This window comes from Xenopus tropicalis, chromosome 1 (assembly GCF_000004195.4).
Source record: "Xenopus tropicalis strain Nigerian chromosome 1, UCB_Xtro_10.0, whole genome shotgun sequence".
Taxonomy (NCBI): domain Eukaryota; kingdom Metazoa; phylum Chordata; class Amphibia; order Anura; family Pipidae; genus Xenopus; species Xenopus tropicalis.
Window position 1 is genome coordinate 197,623,141 of NC_030677.2, and position 21,274 is coordinate 197,644,414.

At 39.3% G+C, this 21,274-nt stretch overlaps 1 protein-coding gene across 3 annotated transcripts in view; it reads right to left on the bottom strand.

The window, feature by feature from the left end:
- wdr70 (WD repeat domain 70) overlaps positions 1-21,274 on the bottom strand; it is a 165,347-nt gene that overhangs the window by 34,191 nt on the left and 109,882 nt on the right. For all 3 annotated transcript variants that reach the window (NM_001079324.2, XM_012965934.3, XM_012965940.3), the window contains 3 exon segments: positions 15,036-15,174; positions 15,415-15,499; positions 20,080-20,179. In NM_001079324.2, the coding sequence (NP_001072792.1) occupies positions 15,036-15,174; positions 15,415-15,499; positions 20,080-20,179 (324 nt within the window).

Below are 21,274 nucleotides of genomic sequence, written 5' to 3' on the forward strand. Positions count from 1 at the left end.
CTGTCTTCCAAATTAGAAAAACCGGACAGGAGTCACTGAGATTGCCCCGCCCAGCGACATCACGGCCCCACCTCTTCTCCTCCCTTGTGACGTTACTGCCCACCCCGGTGATGTCACTGCCCACCCCCTGCCCAGCGCCCCTAGGTGGCAGGGCCCAAAGGGACTTTTATTATCCTGGTGGGCCAGTCCAACCCTGCTTTGCAAGAGCTTTAAGGATTAGTATATCTTGAATTTCCCTAAAGGTTTACCTAATAGTTATAGTTAAAGTTCAACATATATTGATTTATTTTTCCCAAGGTTCTGTTAAGGTATCACTGTGTCAGTTTGCAGTTTTAAGGTGGTCATACACACATCAATATTATCGTTTCATACAATAATTGGTGCATGTATGGTGGAAAACAAGGTGACCAATATTGCATGAGCAATTTTCCACAGGATGGAAAATTTTAATCACAATCTGACAATTCAGCACTTGACATTAGTGGAGTGAAGGAACTATCTTTCCTACGACCAATGGAAACCCAGAAATCCGATATCAAGAAAGCTCTCAATTATCAGAAGGCCATCGCCCATCTCTTTCTGTAGTGCAAGAACAGTACAGGTATGGGACCCGTTATGCGAAAACCTGTTATCCGAAAGTTCAGAATCCCATACACTCCATTTAAAGGAAATTATTCACATTTTAAAAAAATATTTCCCTTTTCTCTGTAATAATAAAACAGTACCTGTACTTGATCCCAACTAAGATATAATTACCCCTTATTGGGGCAGAACAGCCCTATTGGGTTTATTTAATGGTTAAATAATTCCCTTTTCTCTGTAATAATAAAACAGTACCTGTACTTGATCCCAACTAAGATATAATTACCCCTTATTGGGGCAGAACAGCCCTATTGGGTTTATTTAATGGTTAAATGATTCCCTTTTCTCTGTAATAATAAAACAGTACTTGTACTTGATCCCAACTAAGATATAATTACCTCTTATTGGGGCAGAACAGCCCTATTGGGTTTATTTAATGGTTAAATGATTCCCTTTTCTCTATAATAATAAAACAGTACCTGTACTTGATCCCAACTAAGATATAATTACCCCTTATTGGGGCAGAACAGCCCTATTGGGTTTATTTCATGGTTAAATGATTCCCTTTTCTCTGTAATAATAAAACAGTACCTGTATTTGATCCCAACTAAGATATAATTACCCCTTATTGGGGGCAGAACAGCCCTATTGGGTTTATTTCATGGTTAAATGATTCCCTTTTCTCTGTAATAATAAAACAGTACCTGTATTTGATCCCAACTAAGATATAATTACCCCTTATTGGGGGCAGAACAGCCCTATTGGGTTTATTTCATGGTTAAATGATTCCCTTTTCTCTGTAATAATAAAACAGTACCTGTACTTGATCCCAACTAAGATTTAATGAATCTTTATTGGTGGGAAAACAAGCCTATTGGGTTTACTTATTGTTTTAAAGATTTTTCTGCAGATTTAAGATATGGAGATCCAAATTACAGAAAACCCCAGGATAACAAGCAGGATAACAAGTACCATGAATGTATTTGCTTTAGGTATGGGTTCCCTGAGTAACAGGGAAATCAATATAGATTATATATAGGCAGGAAAAACATATTTATAAAAATATTAGTTTCTCAATCAAGATTTAATTTAAACTCACGCCGCGACCAATGAAACTGGAATACCCCTAGCAAAGGCAGCTCCCTTCTTTGTAATTCTCGCCAACAACCCTCGAAACAAATCAAATTTCAAACTTATTCTGACCTAAAAAATTTCTTTCAATATTAATGACCCTTTAGCGACATCCATCTTCCCAGACAAGAGCTGCAATCAAAGCTGCTGCAAAATAGAAATGTATTGTTTTACTAATTCAAAGCTTGTTTTGCAGTGGAAAGAAATCCCTTTGGCTTGGGGCAATAATTAAATCACCTGTCACCCATAACTTGTTGTGAACTGGAGGTCAGATATGCAACATGTGCTATACTTTACTATCACACATAGGCTCCATTCACTCGCAATACTCTGCAGTTCAGTTGCAGGGAAATATGCCCGTCAGTGGCTGTCACTTGTCAAACTGTGTGTGTGCACCTTGCTGCAATGCTTTGCCCCATAGGAACCAGTAAACTTTGGAAAGTTCACATTAGCCGGTGTTACCGTGCAGCACTTGTCATTTTACAGCTATAACAGGTTCCATGTTTTGCTTGAAATCCATACTTTTATTCTCAGTTATGTCAGATAATCACTGCTTCCCTATTTATAAAAGGAAAAACAAAGACTTAAAATGAATATGTACAGAAATGCTGTACTGGTTTGGGACCTGTTATTCAAAATCCCTGGGACCTGGTGTTTTCTGTAATTTGGATCTTCATACTTTAAATGGAAACTGTCATGATTTTTATGGTGTACTTTTATTTAGCAAATAATTCACTTTACCATTTTACATAGCAAATAATTCACTTTAGCATTTCAAATTGTATTCTTGAACCAACAAATGTATTTGTAGCTGTAATATTGGTGTGTAGGCGCCATCTCAGTGCATTGTGCCTGAGTCTGAGCTTTCAGCCAGCGCTACACATTAGAACTGCTTTCAGCTAACCTATTGTTTCTCCTACTCCCATGTCGGGAGTCCCAAGCCGGACTTGGATTTCTTACTATTGAGTGCTATTCTGATACCTACTGGGAGCTGCTATTTTGCTCCCTTCCCATTGTTCTGCTGATCGGCTGCTGGGGGTGAGGGGGGGGGATATCACTCCAACTTGCAGCGCAGCAGTAAAGTGTGCTTGAGTCTGAGCTTTCAGAAGGAGCCAGCGCTACACATTAGAACTGCTTTCAGCTAACCTATTGTTTCTCCTACTCTTATGTAACTGGAGGAGTCCCAAGTCGGACTTGGATTTCTTACTATTGAGTGCTATTCTGATACCTACTGGGAGCTGCTATCTTGCCCCTTCCCATTGTTCTGCTGATTGGCTGCTGGGTGGAAGGGGATATCACTCCAACTTGCAGCACAGCAGTAAAGTGTGACTGAAATTTATCAGAACACAGGTCCCACAGGTCCCATTTCCCAGGGTACTATGGTACCCTGGGAAATGAAGAATATGGCTAGCCCCATGGGAAATTTAAAAATTAAATCTAAAAAAATCTGTTTGCACTTTTGAAAAATGGATTTCAATGCAGGATTCTGCTGGAGAAGCTCTATTAACTGATGGGTTTTCCCATGACAGTATTCCATTAAGTCTACTAACAAATCATTTTAACTTAATAAACCCAATAGATTGTTCTGCCCCCAATAAGGGGTAATTATATCTTAGTTGGGATCAAGTACAGGTACTGTTTTATTATTACAGAGAAAAGGGAATCATTTAACCATTAAATGAACCCAATAGGGCTGTTCTGCCCCAATAAGGGGTAATTATATCTTAGTTGGGATCAAGTACAGGTACTGTTTTATTATTACAGAGAAAAGGGAATCATTTAACCATTAAATGAACCCAATAGGGCTGTTCTGCCCCAATAAGGGGTAATTATATCTTAGTTGGGATCAAGTACAGGTACTGTTTTATTATTACAGAGAAAAGGGAATCATTTAACCATGAAATAAACCCAATAGGGCTGTTCTGCCCCCAATAAGGGGTAATTATATCTTAGTTGGGATCAAGTACAGGTACTGTTTTATTATTACAGAGAAAAGGGAATCATTTAACCATGAAATAAACCCAATAGGGCTGTTCTGCCCCCAATAAGGGGTAATTATATCTTAGTTGGGTTCAAGTACAGGTACTGTTTTATTACTACAGAGAGAAAGGGAATCATTTAACCATGAAATAAACCCAATAGGACTGTTCTGCCCCCAATAAGGGGTAATTATATCTTAGTTGGGATCAAGTACAGGTACTGTTTTATTATTACAGAGAAAAGGGAATCATTTAACCATGAAATAAACCCAATAGGGCTGTTCTGCCCCCAATAAGGGGTAATTATATCTTAGTTGGGTTCAAGTACAGGTACTGTTTTATTACTACAGAGAGAAAGGGAATCATTTAACCATGAAATAAACCCAATAGGACTGTTCTGCCCCCAATAAGGGGTAATTATATCTTAGTTGGGATCAAGTACAGGTACTGTTTTATTATTACAGAGAAAAGGGAATCATTTAACCATGAAATAAACCCAATAGGGCTGTTCTGCCCCAATAAGGGGTAATTATATCTTAGTTGGGATCAAGTACAGGTACTGTTTTATTATTACAGAGAAAAGGGAATCATTTAACCATTAAATAAACCCAATAGGGCTGTTCTGCCCCCAATAAGGGGTAATTATATCTTATTTGGGATCAAGTACAGGTACTGTTTTATTATTACAGAGAAAAAGGGAATACTTCTCTCTCTGTAATACAAAAAAAATGTACCTTGTACTCAATCCCAACTAAGATAAAATGAGTCCTTATCGGAGGCAGAACAGTCCTATTGGGTTCTTGTATGTTAACATTTTTTTAGTAGACTGAAAGCATGGTGATACAAATTATGGAAAGATTCCTTATCCAGAAAAACTCAAGTACCTAGAATTTTAAATAACAGGTCCCATAAATGTATTAAATTTACTGTACCAGCAAAGAGGTTCAGCAGAGCTGATCCAGGCCATCAAAATTGTCCACTGGAGTTTGTCATCTTGGATTATTACACATTCTTTTGAGTGTCATAAATCAAGCTGAAAATGAATTTCATCTGTCATAGAAACTGATGCTATTGGCCTGATTATTAAATTCTAGTGCAGAATGTATAATGTAAATCTGAATAAATCACTAGCACTATATTGTGACATTTATATTGTGTATATACAGCAATGATCCCCAACCAGTGGCTCGTAAGCAAAATGTTTCTCCCCAAACCCTTGGATGTTGCTCCCAGCGGCCTCAAAGCAAAGGTTTATTTTTGAATTTCTGGCTTAGAGGCAAGTTTTAGTTGCATAAAGACCGGGTTTACTACCAAAGTCTCATGTAGTCTGCCGATTCACATAGGGGCTACCAAACAGCCAATCATAGCTCTTATTTGGCACCCCTGGAAACTTTTTCATGTTTATGTTGTACTTTCTCCATTCAAATGTTGCCCACGTGTATAAAAGGTGGGGGGCCCTGATATACAGTACAGGTATTGGATTCCTTATCTGAAAACCCGTTATCCAGAAAGCTCCGAATTCTGGAAAGGCCATCTCTCATAAACTCCGCTATAAGCAAATAATTCTAATTTTAAAAATGATTTCCTTTTTCTCTGTAATTATAAAACCGTAGGTCCCAAGAATTCTGGATAACAGGTCCCATACCTGTATATAGTGAGTGGGTCCCTAAGCTCGGGTTATAGTGTGACATTTATATTGTATATATACAGTATATAGTGAGTGGGGCCCTAAGCTCAGGTTATACTGTGACATTTATATTGTATATATACAGTATATAGTGAGTGGGTCCCTAAGCTCAGGTTATACTGTGACATTTATATTGTATATATACAGTATATAGTGAGTGGGCCCCTAAGCTCAGGTTATACTGTGACATTTATATTGTATATATACAGTATATAGTGAGTGGGTCCCTAAGCTCAGGTAAGTGACAGCAGCACAGAACATGGGCAGGGAATCAGCAGAAAAGAAGATGGGGGGCTACTGGATTATCCTCGCTGCTAAAGATACAGAGGAAATAAAAAAACAAAGTAAATGGGAAAAACATATTATGAGATGTGCAGATTATGTCAGTGCCCCAGTCTGGCCAATCAGAATTCTGGGGCACTAAACTGTGAACAAGGCACCAATTTACATACAAGAGAAAGAAAGAAGGCTCTGTGGGCTCTGTCTCAGGGTAGATATAGCTAATATTACCCTGCTTTATACACCAACAATGGCTGGGTAGATCATAACATGGCTGGGTAGAATTTTCTCATTTAAAAAGTGGCTTTCCCTGCCTGGGGTTCAACTACCTAACCCCTGCCAAACATGTACAAAAAAAATAAATACTAAATGATATGTGTTAAGAGGTAACCTGTACATTTAAATAAATTAAAACATTTTTTATTGTATAGTTATTGTTGCTGAGCTCTAGAGCACTGAGAATACAAGATACAACTGCATGGAGTAGGTCTATAATGACACTCTAGAGAAGCAACCTAAGATTCTTTTTTTTAAATCAACCAAAGCCATTAAATCAACCAAAGCCATTAAATCAACCCACGCTGAACAAAAAAAATATTCATGTTCTGCCTGAATTCCTATTTTCAAGGTGAAACCCTAAAGAAGAAAAACACAGTTTTTTTGTTCAACTCCCCCAGGGATGCTAAGTACAAGCATATGGTCCCCGCTCATATTAATGGTCCGTTTCATATCAAATTATAAAAAAACACTCTAGAAAAGTAACCAATAATTTACCCCCTTTAATTGAAAACATGAAATCCCACACATTCAGATATCTCTTAACACAGGGGTCTTTAACCTTTCTTACTCGGGAGCCACAGTCAAATGTAAAAACTTGGAGAGCAACACAAGCATCATAAAAGTTCATGGAGGAGCCAAATAAGGGCTGTGATTGGCTATTAGGTGCCTCTATGCACCCTATCAGCTTACAGGGGGCTTTATTTGGTAGGAAATCTTGTTTTTATTCAACCAAAACTTGCCCCCAAGTCAGGAATTCAAAAATAACTCCCTGGTTTGGGGGCACTGAGAGCAACATGCAAGGGGTTGGGGAGAAGCTAGTTGCCCCCGAGCCACTGGTTGGGGATCACTGTCATAACAGAACAGTAAAGCCCATTGGAATAGCAATTTATTAGTATAAAAATATTTAAATGGAAGCCTTTTCTACACGGTTAGGCATGGAAATCAGCCTTTTTGTGTATATGAACCTTCATATTACCTGGCACTACATTTAAAAGTAAACTAAAGATAAGCCTAAATAATAGAACATATCAGTAAAGATTTAACCCAGGAATTCCATCAATGTATTTCAATGCAGTCTAATAAAGGTACTAGAACTGTGATATAATAAAGTCTATAAATCTGCAAGGCTACAGAATACTTTAACCTACAATTTATAGACGGTATAAAAAGGTTTAACGTGTATAATCCAGATGAATCCAAAAAAAGTTATTGTTGTCATTAACAAATCTAATCCAGGTACTAGAATTTGTATTGATGGCTATACAAATAGAAAGAATACCTGGCGTTCTTAACAAACATTCAGTCTGGGGCTTTATATAGGGGAGTGTTTTTTTCCATGCCCAGAAAGCAGATCTACATAAAATGTTGTTGGTAGGTCAAGGATTAACCAAAATGTCTCGTGTATAAACAGTCATGCATGCTGTCATGTGTCAAAGAATTACCCTAATCGGCAATGGAGGCAGCATTCCACCTGTTCATTCTACTTAATGGGTTTTATGGTGCTTCATCTTAACCCCCAAACAGCCATCCGTGCTCATTCCCAGACAATGTTCTGCTACAGTGCTGGGCTGGGTTAGCATTGGCCAACCAGAGAAACCTACACCTAGGGACAGCTGCATTCATATTTGTATATGCCATTGTAACTGCATTAAATAATATTAATCTCTTGGCCACAAAATACAAAAGAGACTAATGAATACAATTGGTCCCCACCTTTTTTACCCATGAGCTACATTCAAATGTAAAAAAATTTTTTAACATCACAATCATGCATAAAGTTCCTGTGGGTGCCAAAAATGAGCTATGCTTGGCCCCTACATGAGCTGGAAGCCTAAAGGAGGCTCTGCTCGTCAGTACACATGTTTTTTAGGCAACTGAAACTTGCCTCCAAGCCAGAAATTCAAAAATAAGAATCTGCTTTGAGGCAACTGGGAGCAAAAGCCAAGGGGTTGGTGAGCAACATGTTGTTCTGAGCCATTGGTTGGGGATCACTAGGTTGGAGATCAAGTGAGCTCTGGTCACCCCTTTTACAAACAGTAAAATGTTTGTCGAATACAAGGGTTCTTGCCAAAGAGAACCAGAAATGTTTAATAAAATATAACCAATCAGCAAGTCACAGCTTGTATTGTTTGTTGATAATACCAAGGGAGGTTACTGGTTCCACTTGCCTAACCCAAAATCTACATTCATACTCAGGCCAAGGAGTAGCAAAGCAACTGAGCCGCTGAACTCATTACCCCTACCTATTGAGAGGTAAAGGACTCCTAACAAGTTGCTATATATTCACGTGAATGTACTGTCAATGCAGAAGGACTCACTCTCTAGACTAAAGGAAAGGGACCCACCAGGAAACCCAAAATTACAGGCCAACTCTTCACATTATTATATATCCCAATCAAAAGAAGCTATAATGCCAAACTTCACTTTTAGATTTCCATTTTCCTTCGTTTCATTCGCCGAATTAACTTTACCCTCTTTCTTTTCACCAAAACTACTCAATAGCCTTTCACTCCAGGATCCAAATACCTCATCAAATATTAAACTCTCTGCAGTACATGATATAAGGGTACTCCTCCCCAAAGCCTGTGTAGGGCTCTGTTTGGCCCAAGAGGAATCTGTTAATCTCCATCATTTTTGTGCACTAGAAGCTCCCTTTGTTTGCTTAAGACAGCAGCTGACATTTTAAATAGCTTCCTGTTTGCAGTCTAGCCATTATAGCTCAGATCACACATTCCTAAGGGAGGGGGGAGTGAGTTTTATGAATTCTTATGGGAGGGTGAGGGGGGAGCAGGAGAGCGGAGAGAGAGGAAAGAGCTGCACATTTTGGCCTCAGGAATAAAGGATCTTTCTGAGAGAGGAAGTCTGACACCAAAGAGCATGTTTACAAAAAAGGAGACAAGAAATCCTGTGTTTCTTTTTATAAAAGAGGAGAAAGAAAGGTAAAAACTAAGTAAGCTTTATCAGAAAGGTCTATGTAAATACACAGAAACGCTGCACTGACTTCTCTGTGAAAAGATTTCTTGTGTCTGTAATTCATGTGCCAGAGACATACAGCTTTCTCTTTCTCCCCTCTTCTGTTTGGCTTCTGGTCATCTGAACAGGTAAAATATGGGGAGACTTAAGGGCACTACTGAGACAACTGAAGGTATGCCTGCAGCTCTTTATTAGCCTGTCCTTCTCCTTTAAGGTATGGAGATCCAAATTACGGAAAGACCCCTTATCCGGAATACCCTTGGTCCCGAGCATTCTGAATAACCTATACCTGTATCTGAAATATATTCAATGTATAACTGACTTTATATAATATAGATAAGATTCATTAAAAAAGCAAAAAAAAAAAAAAAAACCCCCGAAGATATGATTACAGAATATTTCCAAAATAAAAGAGAGTGATGACATACAGCAGCGCGTGGAGTCAGAACTGCTGAGGGTTATTACCCACATAGCTGCTCTGAAATATACTCTCCGAGAGGTATGTGAGAGAGCGCCTTGATACTGTTGCATGTCTGTACACTAGGTGCTCAAGTGACTTCAAGAGATTACTATGTTGGCGTGTCATAAGAGCGGTATCAAGCAGATACCTTGCCATGTTACCGCTTTCATAAATCCTGCCGCCAATAAGCCGGCTATACAAAATCCGCAAATCGTCATTTCACAGAAAATATGGCTGTGAAATAGCCTCTGAAAAAAAAAAATCAACATGACTTGTATAAATTTCAATAGAAAGCGGTTTTGTTTTCGCCGCTGGTATGTCATCCCAAGAGCAGAGACTGGAGTCCAAGCTTGAATGACAGAGACGAGGCATCAAATATGGCTCAACCTCAGTTGGCAGGACATTCGGAGTCGGCTAACAAGTGGCAAATCATCAAAGGAGGAAAGTCCAACACGCACCTTCTGCTTATTCGCATGTGCATTCCTCCTTGTCTGGCAGCTGGCCACATCCAAAAAGAGGATTGCATTTCAGCAAGAGGAAGTGAAAGGAAATAGCAGACGTGTCTCGGAGAAGTAGCTAAATATGGAATACATGTTGAAAAGCTCAGCTTTTTGAACATGACTAGATGACAAGGTATAATACACTATGTGCCTAGAAGAAAATCACAGATGAGATACAGGAGATCCCGAAAAAGACATTAAAGGGTAAGCTCACCTTAAAATTAACCTTAAATGAATACGTTAGACTATTTTTGAAAATGCAGTTTATTTTTTATTATTCTTTTTATGGAAGCAGCTCCATATCTGAAACTATCAGTGCAGAATCATCTTACCATGGAGAACAGGCTGAGCTTGTAAAGTGGCATTTCATACAGCTCCTCCCTCATTGGCCACTGACCTACTAGTATTTAAATGAATCAAATGTATGGGCACTTCCTTTACAACTTCAAAATGGTCTGTGGGTATACATAGGATATATTTTCTTCGCTTATAGACAGTAAAAAAGTTGTGGGTCCAAACAAGATGAGGCAGTAGATCCAATTTTCTGTTCTGATAAACTGACTGTAAAACCAGTGGAATTGGAATTTAAGGTGCACAAACATGGCAGTGGTTGAATATGTATCTCCAGTTTAAGATTTAGATCCCATTTGGAATAGTTTCCCATTATAAACATATCATACAATGTTGGTTTATTTTGGCTTATTTAATATATGTAAGGGGAGAAAACAATTCCGAAATTAGGGTGCTCGGAACTATAGAATCCAACAAACAGAAGGCTACCTATATGGAAACCTTGGATGGATATATATATATATATATATATATATCTTGCAGAGGGTACATTATTCATTATATATAGTAATATAATAATATATAGCAGGGATGCACTGAATCTACTATTTTTGGATTCAGCCCCCAATCCTTTGAAAAAGATTCAGCTAAATACTGAACCAAATCTAATCCCTACATATGAATCTGAATCCTGTTGGAAGAAAAAAAGCTGAATCCTGAACCAAATCCCTAATATATAGTAATGTATAGTACGGTGATGCACTCCACACTTCAAAAGTAATTTGGAGACTATTTGGTCTATTTGGACCTACTTTCATCAGGTGAGACTGTTGCATCTAGCAGAAATGCAGTTTGCAATATATGAAAATATATTGCAAACTGCATTTCTGCTAGATGCAACAGTCTCACCTGGTGAAAATAGTCTCCAAATAAATGTCAGTGTTGATGGGCTGAATCCCACACATACACTTTGTGCCTGCTACATAGGTAACACGGAATATGACTGCCCATCTTCTGTAAGCACCTCTAAGGTACGACAAGTCTTGCCGTTTTGAAGAGCTTTACAGGTACCCAGGATACAAAGGGGGTACTTTTGCCAGTCTACCAAGATGGAAACCGAGGGGTTTTTGTAAAACCATAACAACATATGGTAACCATACATATCAAAAGTGACCACAATATTTGGACTTAACAATCCAACTGTACAGCAAATTGCATTGATTAATAAATGGTGTGCAATTACATGTAACTTGCATGTGTGACGGAATAGGTGTCACGCACATGGGCCATGGGCTTTTGCAACATTCACACAATATCCGAGTGCAAAAATCTATCACATTGCATAAAGGGAGCCCTGGACAATGGCAGCATTTAGCACTAAAGTATCAGAGAAAAAACTCCTAGAAAGTGTAAAATATACTGAATACTGATTTTCTAAAATAAACATGCCCTTCACAGATTTCTCTATGACATTGTTTGAGTGTTATGTAGTCCAATTTTAAGCATTAGTCCACTACATCCAATATACTACGTAACATTTAATTAAGCAGCAATGATATGCCTTGCACAACAGAGAAATGCACATTTTAGACCAAAGTCAAAAAAAGGCTCCACTTCTCTCATCTGTGCTTCGTATGATAATCTTCCACAGCGCCATGTAGCTGAACTGAAAGGCAAAGCTTTAGCCTGATCAGGCCGATTCTCCACTCCATGTAGCTGCACTGAGGCCCCCTAGCAACAAAAGCCCCCTTTCAACTGCCCTTCATTGGTCCTCCCCAACTTTCCCTCACAGTGTTGAGTCCTGTGCGGAACTCATTTTTTTTAAACCCAACCCAAACACACAACCTGCATTTTAACCTGCTTGGACCCACTACCCCTACCCACAAATAATTGTTACCCGATCCGCAGCACGCTTAAACAGGAACTGTTGCTGCAGACTAGAAGAGACATCATCAGAAGTGAGCTTGGGGTACAAAAAAACTTATAAAAGAATGTTTAAAGGAGTAAAATATCTATATTTCTTATCTTATATTAGCTATATTTTATATAAGACCTGCAACCTGACCGTTGGCCTGCATCCAAAAATCCTACATGCAACCCTACATGCCCCTGTTTGAAAACCTGACCTTTTATAGACACACTCTTTATATAATTGAAAAAACTGAACCTTTAAAGAGCAGAACTAAATATGTTTATTATTGGATAACTCCACAATGTTCAGCTCAGTATGTAAAAAGAAACCACTGCTTTTTCCTTATCCATCCATAAGGCTTTCAGTGTTGATGGAAGAGGGGCTTTAACAGTAAAGAGGAAAAGAATGTCAAACAAATAAAGATTTTGGATAAACATCTTGTTTCTCATTCCATTACCACGCAGGTTCAAACCCAGGCTAAATAGGAGGATTCTTCCAAGGATCAGGATTCCCTCTGACTATCCATTATCTTTGTTATTCAGCAAAATATCAGAAGGACTACACTGCTAACACTATAATGCCAACAGCATATGGACACCTGTGTGTCCAACTTTTTATTCCCAAACCAAGAAAATTACCATAGAGTTGGTCCTCCCTTTGCTGCTGTCTCTGCTAGTGAGCTTGGCCAATCAGGCCTGGCACACATCCAGTATTTAACATAGATCAGGGCTCAGTGCAGGCCGCTCAAGATTTTTCAGTCCTGTCTCAGAAACAACCATCTGGTACAAACCTTGCCCAGTTGGCATTATTGTGCTGAAACAATTCCAAAAACTCTTGTTACAGGAAGCAAAGAATTATCAAAAATCTAATTGAAGTCTTATGGTGATGGCCCACCAAGAAATGAGTCGCCCCTGGCTATTGTGGGTGACTAAGTCACTTTATTGTCCACGCCCATGGTAGGAGAGATTTAACTGCAGGTGACTAATCATCCTTAAAGGAATACTATCATGAGAAAACGTGTTTTTTTCAGAACTCATCAGTTAATAGAGCTTCTCCAGCAGAATCCTGCATTGTAATCTGTTTTTCAATAAAACAGATTTTTTTCGATTTAATTTTGACATTTCACATTGGACTAGCCGTATTTTTCATTTCCCAGGGTGCCACAGCCATGTGACTTGTGCTCTGATAAACTTCAGTCACACTTTACTGCTGCGCTGCAAGTTGGAGTGATATCCTCCCCCCCCAGGAGCCGATCAGCAGAACAATGGGAAAGGAGCAAGATAGCAGCTCCCAGTAGGTATCAGAATAGCACTCAATAGTAAGAAATCCAAGTCCGGCTTGGGACTCCTCCAGTTACATGGGAGTAGGAGAAACAATAGGTTAGCTGAAAGCAGTTCTAATGTGTAGCGCTGGCTGAAAGCTCAGACTCAGGCACAATGCACTGAGATGGCGCCTACACACCAAACAGTAACAGTGTAATTTAGAAATAAAAAGTATACCATAAAAATCATGACAGAATCCCTTTAAGGTTTGCTTCCACCAGGGGCCATAGCCCAACCCATAAAAATCAGCCCAGGGCAATCAACCTCCTCACCAAATTTTGCAGCTTGCATTACACGCACAGGCTGGTAGCTTTTTCAGACAGTCAGAAGCACTTTCACCTATAGCAGTTCTGCTGCTCCAGAATTCAACTATTGTCTTAATATCACTCTAGGTCAGTGATCCCCAACCAGTGGTTCATGAACAACAGGTTGCTCCTCAACCCCTTGGATGTTGCTCCCAGTGGTCTCAAAACAGGTTCTTATTTTTGAATTCTCGGGTTGGAGGCAAGTTTTGGTTGCATAAAAACCAGGTTTACTGATAAACAGAACATCCTTTAGGCTGCCAGTCAACTTAGGGGCTACCAAATAGCCAATCACAGCCCTTATTTGGCACCCTCCAAAACTCTGTTATGCTTGTGTTTCTCCCCGACTCTTTTTACATTTGAATGTTGCTCACAGGTAAAGAAGGTTGTGGATCCCTGCTCTAGGTGTTACGTGGCACTGAGCATGGCTTGTGTGCTCCTGACTGCTGTACTTTTTGGGCTGACATTGCTGTCACAAACAGTTTGGGTTTCATCAGTGACTGTTCCAACTGGGTACATGCAAATTTGGCAGGCGTATCTGGATAATTTTGGCCAAAAAAATTAAACAAGTCTGAGAAAGATCGTGTTAAATCTAACAGCATCAGATTTTTTAATTTACTGAGCGGCAGGCATTGTTATTGCCAAGATTACATAAATCAGCCCCCTGTGTGTAGGCAATCCCCTGCATAAAGGGAAACTGAACTGACTCCAAACCCTTCTAAATCCTGCAGAAAGTACTGTATTTGGTGCATCCCTAATAGCAAACCAACCTGATCAAATCAATGTACCCCTCTGTGTATTCAGGCAAACGATGCAATGAAAATGCAAGTGGTGCTTCCATTTTAACTATTGTAGAAGTTATGTCCTTCCAGTTGTCGTTAACCTCTACTATCATTCTAAAGGTGGTCATAAATGGGAATTTAAGCTACTGATTTAGTGGCTTATCTGCCTGTGTATGGGGCCCTCCGACGGGTTTACCTGAGTGATATCTGACCAAAAATTGGCCAGATGTTGATGGGGCAGGTTTGATCTTCTGTCAAATCCAGAACCTCATTGACTCAGTGATGTGGTCCTTGCTCTGATGGCTTGTATTCCCATCGATGTGATCCGATTGTTTGACCCTAGGGCCTTAGGGGGGCATATCGGGGGAAAGATTTGCTCGTTTGACTAGCTCCATACAAGTGGATCTTATAGTTTATGGGCAGCTTAATTTGAAGCTGCCATAATGCCAAGTGATACTTTTCTCTGTCAGAGTTGCTGTTCATGTTCCTATCATGATTATCTTCCAGTGCAATGGGAACCACCCCACAAAATATGCAGTGAAAACATTGTACTCACCGCTTCAGTGACCTGGATTTCATAAACCTTCTGAAATGTCCCTACGTCAAAGAACATTAACTTTCCATCACCACCGCCTCTCTTTACGGAGGTCCCGGTTATCAAGAGTTTATCGTCTGGGCTGAAGCAGCAATCTGTCCTACGGAAAGTGAAATCCAAACACACGAAGGCCATGAAATTGACTGGAAAGGGTTCAAATTTGATAGTATTATTAGAATTAGTAACAAGATGCCAATCCGAAGGCGCTATAGAGTACTCTTGGACAGAGAAGAAGAGCATCCCTCAGTTGACATTATGGTATTACTTGAAAACATATATTTAAAGTCATCATAATATAGTAAGTTGGAAATAAATACATAGGCAGACCTGAAACACTTACATTGGAAAATAGTTTGCTAACCCAGAGGCCACATTGAGAGGATTCTTAAACTTTCTAATGTCCCATGTTTTTAAGGTGTCATCGCCTGCAAAGAGAATATAATTAATAGATACTGTAGAAATGTTATATCCAGACACATTCAGGCAGGGAATAAATACTCAGGTGCCAGATAAATAATTGTGAACCTCATCTTTTGCTTGATAATTTGTGACAACCCCTAAGCTCAGCTTTCTAACAGCTCCTCAGAGCCCACTGAGCATGTTCAGTGCCACTGACACTTCTAACAGAATCCAAGATGGGGAGCTCCTGTGTACGACCATTACTACTATAGAGATGCTGAACCTTTAGGTTGGTGCAATAAGTTCACTATATTAAATATAGCATTCTAGCTATATTCATTTTTAGAGTTTAATTCTCCTTTCAGAGCATTATATTTATGGGACAGTAATACATAAAATGATTTAAAATTGCAACTTGCAAAGCTTTCCTTGTATATCTCAAGGCTGGCTTACTGGAACTTCCAGCATGCTGGCAACCTGCTCACAACTCGGCATGTCGGTTCAGTGACAGCATCCAGACCAACGTTCCACTGGTGAGTTCCCTTTGTGGAATCTGCATTTTCTCCCTCGCTCTCCTAACTAAGCAAATTACAAGCATCACCATATATTGTTAAATTATAAACAAAAGTGCCTTGAGTTAAAATGGGTGCCAAAAGCAAATAACAATGCCAGAAGTGAATATCACTGCTTAAAAGGCACCTGTCACCAAAAAATTTTTCCCCCATCAGGAGGGCGTACAATAGTTTATTTTGTTTGTTAAATGCCCCTCCAAATGCCAGGCTACACCTGCGGGGAGCTCCTATTGTGGTACTCAGAACTGTGCTAATTGTGCTTTGGCTCCATGCATGTGACATCAAGCTCAGGGGCAATTCTCATCCCGGAGCTATCCTGAGATGCCCCCCCCCCCCCACCTTCCAGTGCTTATCTTTCATGTGCACTGCCAAAGACCCTCACTACAATAAGTACATAACTGACAAACAAATTTGTTACATCAGGTAAAGAAGGCCAGTTCCACTTATCATCCATACTAATTGAAAAACTAAAGTTAAAACCACTATTTGTTAGGCACCGCACAGTGACCATATTTGCTGATCTTTTAGGCTAAGGACCCAGGTTAGACTAATCGCTTTCCAGCAGCAACAATAGCAGTCAGCGGTAGAAAGGCAGATGCATTGCTTGGCTTTCCGAAGTTGAAGAAAGTTGCCAGCAGGAAGAAACTTTGCACAACATCGGAAAGCCGAATTGATGCGCCGGCCTTTCCACCAGAGACTCCTATTGTTGCTGTTAGAAAGGCATTTTGGAGCGGTAAGTTGTCCACGGTAACAGCGCTCTATTGCGGGTGACTAACTCGCTCCCTGGGCCCTTAGCCTTACTCCGGGCTGGCACACTTCCATTATCAATGAAAAATAAGTATGCATTTTCTCTTCGGAATCAGTGTGTTTTCCTCTTACTTCAGCTATATGATAGGTCTAACCCTTACAAATAAGCCCAAAGACATGAATTCCTGCTTTGAATCCCACACCAGCTCCTTGGGATCTTTAGCAAATTAATTTATCATAGCTCTTTAACCACACAGCAATCTGGATTGCAAGCTCCATGGGACAGATATTCAATACAAGGAACATCACTTTGCAATGTTTCAGTTTTTTAACCATTCACAATAGACCCCAAAGAAAAAGAACTATCCACAACTGCACTAAATTAGCTCAGAAGATTATTTTATGGTTGGACGGGTCTGGCATATGTCACACTGAGATGCGCTACTACAGCTTTGAGTACCTAAAGAGTCAAATAATATCCTTGGTTTAATCTACACATTTGGCAGGTGTGTTTTTGTAAATCTCAGAGCACATCTGTGTTAGTTGGTCGGCTTCCAGCTAACTACTCTAACATGGATTTACGCTACCTTACCACTCTGTTTCTGGATAGCGTACAACTGAGTCATCAATCTACAGTCACAACACGTTATGAGCTAAAAAGAAAAGCTTCCCAGGGAGTAGTAGAAGGATACCTTGCAGATTTTACATCAATAATTCTTCTTTAACTCAAAAGAATAGTCTCTGGGTGATTCAAACTGGAGGTTTCAAGCCTAGAGAAATGAAGAGGGCTACTTCTACAATGGTATTCTCTAGGGGTAATAATTCTTGGAATCCTAGACCCTGGGGCCTCCTGGCTACAATTTTAGATGTAGGCAAACCTCCAATTCATGTGTATTGGCGTAAGGGGTTTCCCACAAAATACCCCAGGGATGGCTGATATGAACCCTAGATCTTTATAACCTGTTGTGGAATTACTTTGATTCTTGGTGTATATGAGCAAGCAGGGCCGCCATCACGGGGAGAGAGGGGGTACAATTGTGCCGGACCTTGTGAAATTCTCTTCCCTCATCAAAGCTTACAAAATTTATATAACTTGTGCAAAATCTGCTAAGAAACTTAATTAACTTGCCTAGAAACTTATGTAACTTGGGCATCAAGCTAAATACAATGCAGAGGAGCTGGACAGGGGTAAGCGGGGACAAACTCCACTGACCACCAATAAATTAAAAAACTTAAATAAATTCCACTGCCAATGAACTGGCTGACTTATTAGTACATTCATTATTTAACTATTTATATGAACTGCTTATTATAGAGTAATGTCAGCTGTTTATATTGGGCTCTATTATCTGCATAATAATAGCGTCTGCTACATGAAATGTCCCGCAGGGGAATGACTGGTTATTGGGCCCCACAGCAATATCATTGGGCCCCTACGCTTCCGCAATTTATGCAAAAAATTGTGTTACTTTCAAAGAAACTTACGTATAAACTCAACTGACCCCCCAATTAAAGTAATGCCTTATTAGCACATTTACTATTTTTACTATTTTTAAGAACTACTGCTGACTAGTTATTGGGCCCCACAGCAAGATCACGGGGGCCCCTAAGCTTACATCAGTTTTTGCATATGTTAAATAAAATGTGTAACTTCCATATCAAGCAATGACAGCGAGAGCAGGGGCAGGTAAGTGGGTAGGATTTAAACTTAGGGCAAACTCCACTGACCCCCAATGAACTGACTGTTAATTAGAACAATATAATCAATATAACTCTTCTTAACTTTTAATATAATTTGCTTATTAAAGCTTAACATCAGCTGTTTTTTTTGCACACACAAGGGTTGTGGCCAAAATTGTGTATGACCAAAGCCAATCTTAGATCAACGTATATCTATAGCTATCTAAACTAGTCATTTCCATAACCACACATAACCACACACAAGGGTCGCCCACACTAGGCTGGACCCAACAAATTTTAAAGATAAAGAATGTTCTAGAGAAGAGGTTGGGGGTAGAAAGTAAAATTATGTAACCAAAACAGATGTTCAGTGCTAACAACGGCAGGGATTTCCTTTCTTTTGTCTTTTTGCCATTTAACTCTTAATCTTTAATGTACTTTGTATTTATTTGTAATGTATTATTATTCTATTGACCCTTATTTGTTCTATTAATATATTGTCTTGCTGTACAGTGCTGTATACATAAGTAGCGCTATAAAAATAGACATATATACAATAATAAGACAAGAAACTGTAAATTAGGATCAATTTGGGGTCATTGATCTGACAGTTAAAAAGCAATGATTGGTGTAAAGAGCCAGTTTCAGCTTCTATTACAATCATGTAGGGAAACTGATGTGCTAGCAGAACAGTGGTACTGGACTCCAGGATCGGCCTGAAGAGCACTTTGTCATTACTATGAAACAAATCACTGCCCTTTAGATCATACAGTCTAAGTGGGTGGGTAACTTACAGAGACAGAAAGATAATAAGTGCTTCACTTTACAGTGATTGAGGCATTGCTGCCTAAGTGCCAAGATCAGATGTTATGGCAGTGCTCCAGGAAGTGGTCTTTGAGTTTAGCACTGAAGAGATTGGAGGAGGATTCAGTTTTACAGGTAAGGAACAGCAAGAGAAAAAGTTTTAAGGAGGGAGACTAGGAAAGCGGGTTGCATGACTCGACAGTGGAACAGAACAGAGGAGCCGACCAGGAATGTATTTCAAAGGTGCTTGCTGACCATTCCTAATCATGTGGGGTCTTTGGCTGACCATTGGGAGTGACCATCATGTAACTTGATAGTAGTTAGTCGGTCCCACTGCAGTGCATAAGGCCATCAACCACCAGCTAGTTGGGATGCAATAAATCCATCATTTCTGGACTAATGTGAACACTGAACCAAATTAAAATCCTAATTTGCAGATTTGCATTTGAACAAATTCTAAAAAAAATAATCTGAAAAACTGTTCAAAAGTTTAAAACTGTTTCTTTCAATCATCCATTGCTCTTAAGTTGAGTGATTTTTCCGCACAACTACTCTTGCCATCAAAACAGATGTTAACAGCGGTCCAATTTGATCTGACCCGTATCAATCCACACCTAAGGCAAAGTAAATGTAGGACCCTTTAGATGGAGCCCAGAGGACAGTTAGGGCTACCCTTCCATCCTTGTCACTAATAACATAAAAAAGCAAAAATTAAATATTTGGGGGCAGTAGCAGAAAAAATGCAGAAAAGTTGTGTCACAGTCACTTTAGCCCAGTATATAAACTGTCAGTAGCGCACTTACCTCCTCGAGTAGCAAGGATATTACCAGCATACGAAAAAGTCACACAGGAGGTATCAGTGCCAGGAGTATGTGCTTGTCTACAGTGGAATTTAGTGTGGACCTGTAGGCAAAGAATCAAGAGGAAATACTGTGAAAACTCTAAAGCAATGGAGCACATATGAGACAACCTCTTAAATTCATTTCAAGATCTTTTTAACTAAAAAACAAAAAGAACATAATAAAAACAAAAAAAGTTCCAAATGTGCCAAATCTTTCCCCCCTCTCCTCTCCTCTTTTTTTTTTTTTTTTTAAATAAATACCAATAAATTATTCCAAATGGATCATTGCCAGAATCCACTCTGACTTGTTTCTGGAGAATGTCATTTTCATCAGACTGAAAGACATGTTTTTTTTTTTTAACCCGGCACAACACCCAAGTGAGAACTGAATTGGTTTTAATGAATCGGACAGGGAAGAGCGTGTGAAGCTTTGGTGCCGGAGATAAATTTTGACACAATGAAAACACGAGTTTGGCTTTCAGCTCAAATATCTCTGCTCTGTTTTTCTGACTTGGACACTTTTTAACAGAAGGAAAATCTTTCCCGCCAGCAGTAGTCCCTTTTTTTTTGTAGAAGTGTAACTGAGAACTCGCAGATAATGTTGAGTTTGTATCAAAAGGAAAATCCATCATTTACAACCAACGCAATCTTGAGAAGTTGTGTGTACCGTACAATTCCAAAAGACTAACGGTAGATCCTCCTAAAAGTACATGCGTCTTTCTACTCTTAGACATTACCAATATATTTTGAACTTCTGTTCCAAGGACATTTACAATTTAGACAACATAAGCAATAGGAGAAGGTTTATGACTGTGCAGAAGATCCTAAAAAGAACTCCAGGTGACTTTGACAAGGGAAAAAGAAGCCATTAATAATAGTGTCTAAATACAGAGAAGCCCAGTGAAGGAAAAATGCTGTAAAAATTACAAAGGTTACTTTTAAGTTAACATTCATATAATGCATCATTTCTAGAAAGTGTATCTAAAACAATTTATACCTTATAACATGATTTCTTTTGCTAACAGCATAATGATGTCCCTTGAAAAAAAATAATGCATACTGACTCTATAAGTTTGTTTTTGAAGGACATCACTAGACCTTTAGGCTGATGACCGTGCAACAAATCTCCCTTGCCGCGGGCAACTTATCTCCCCAAA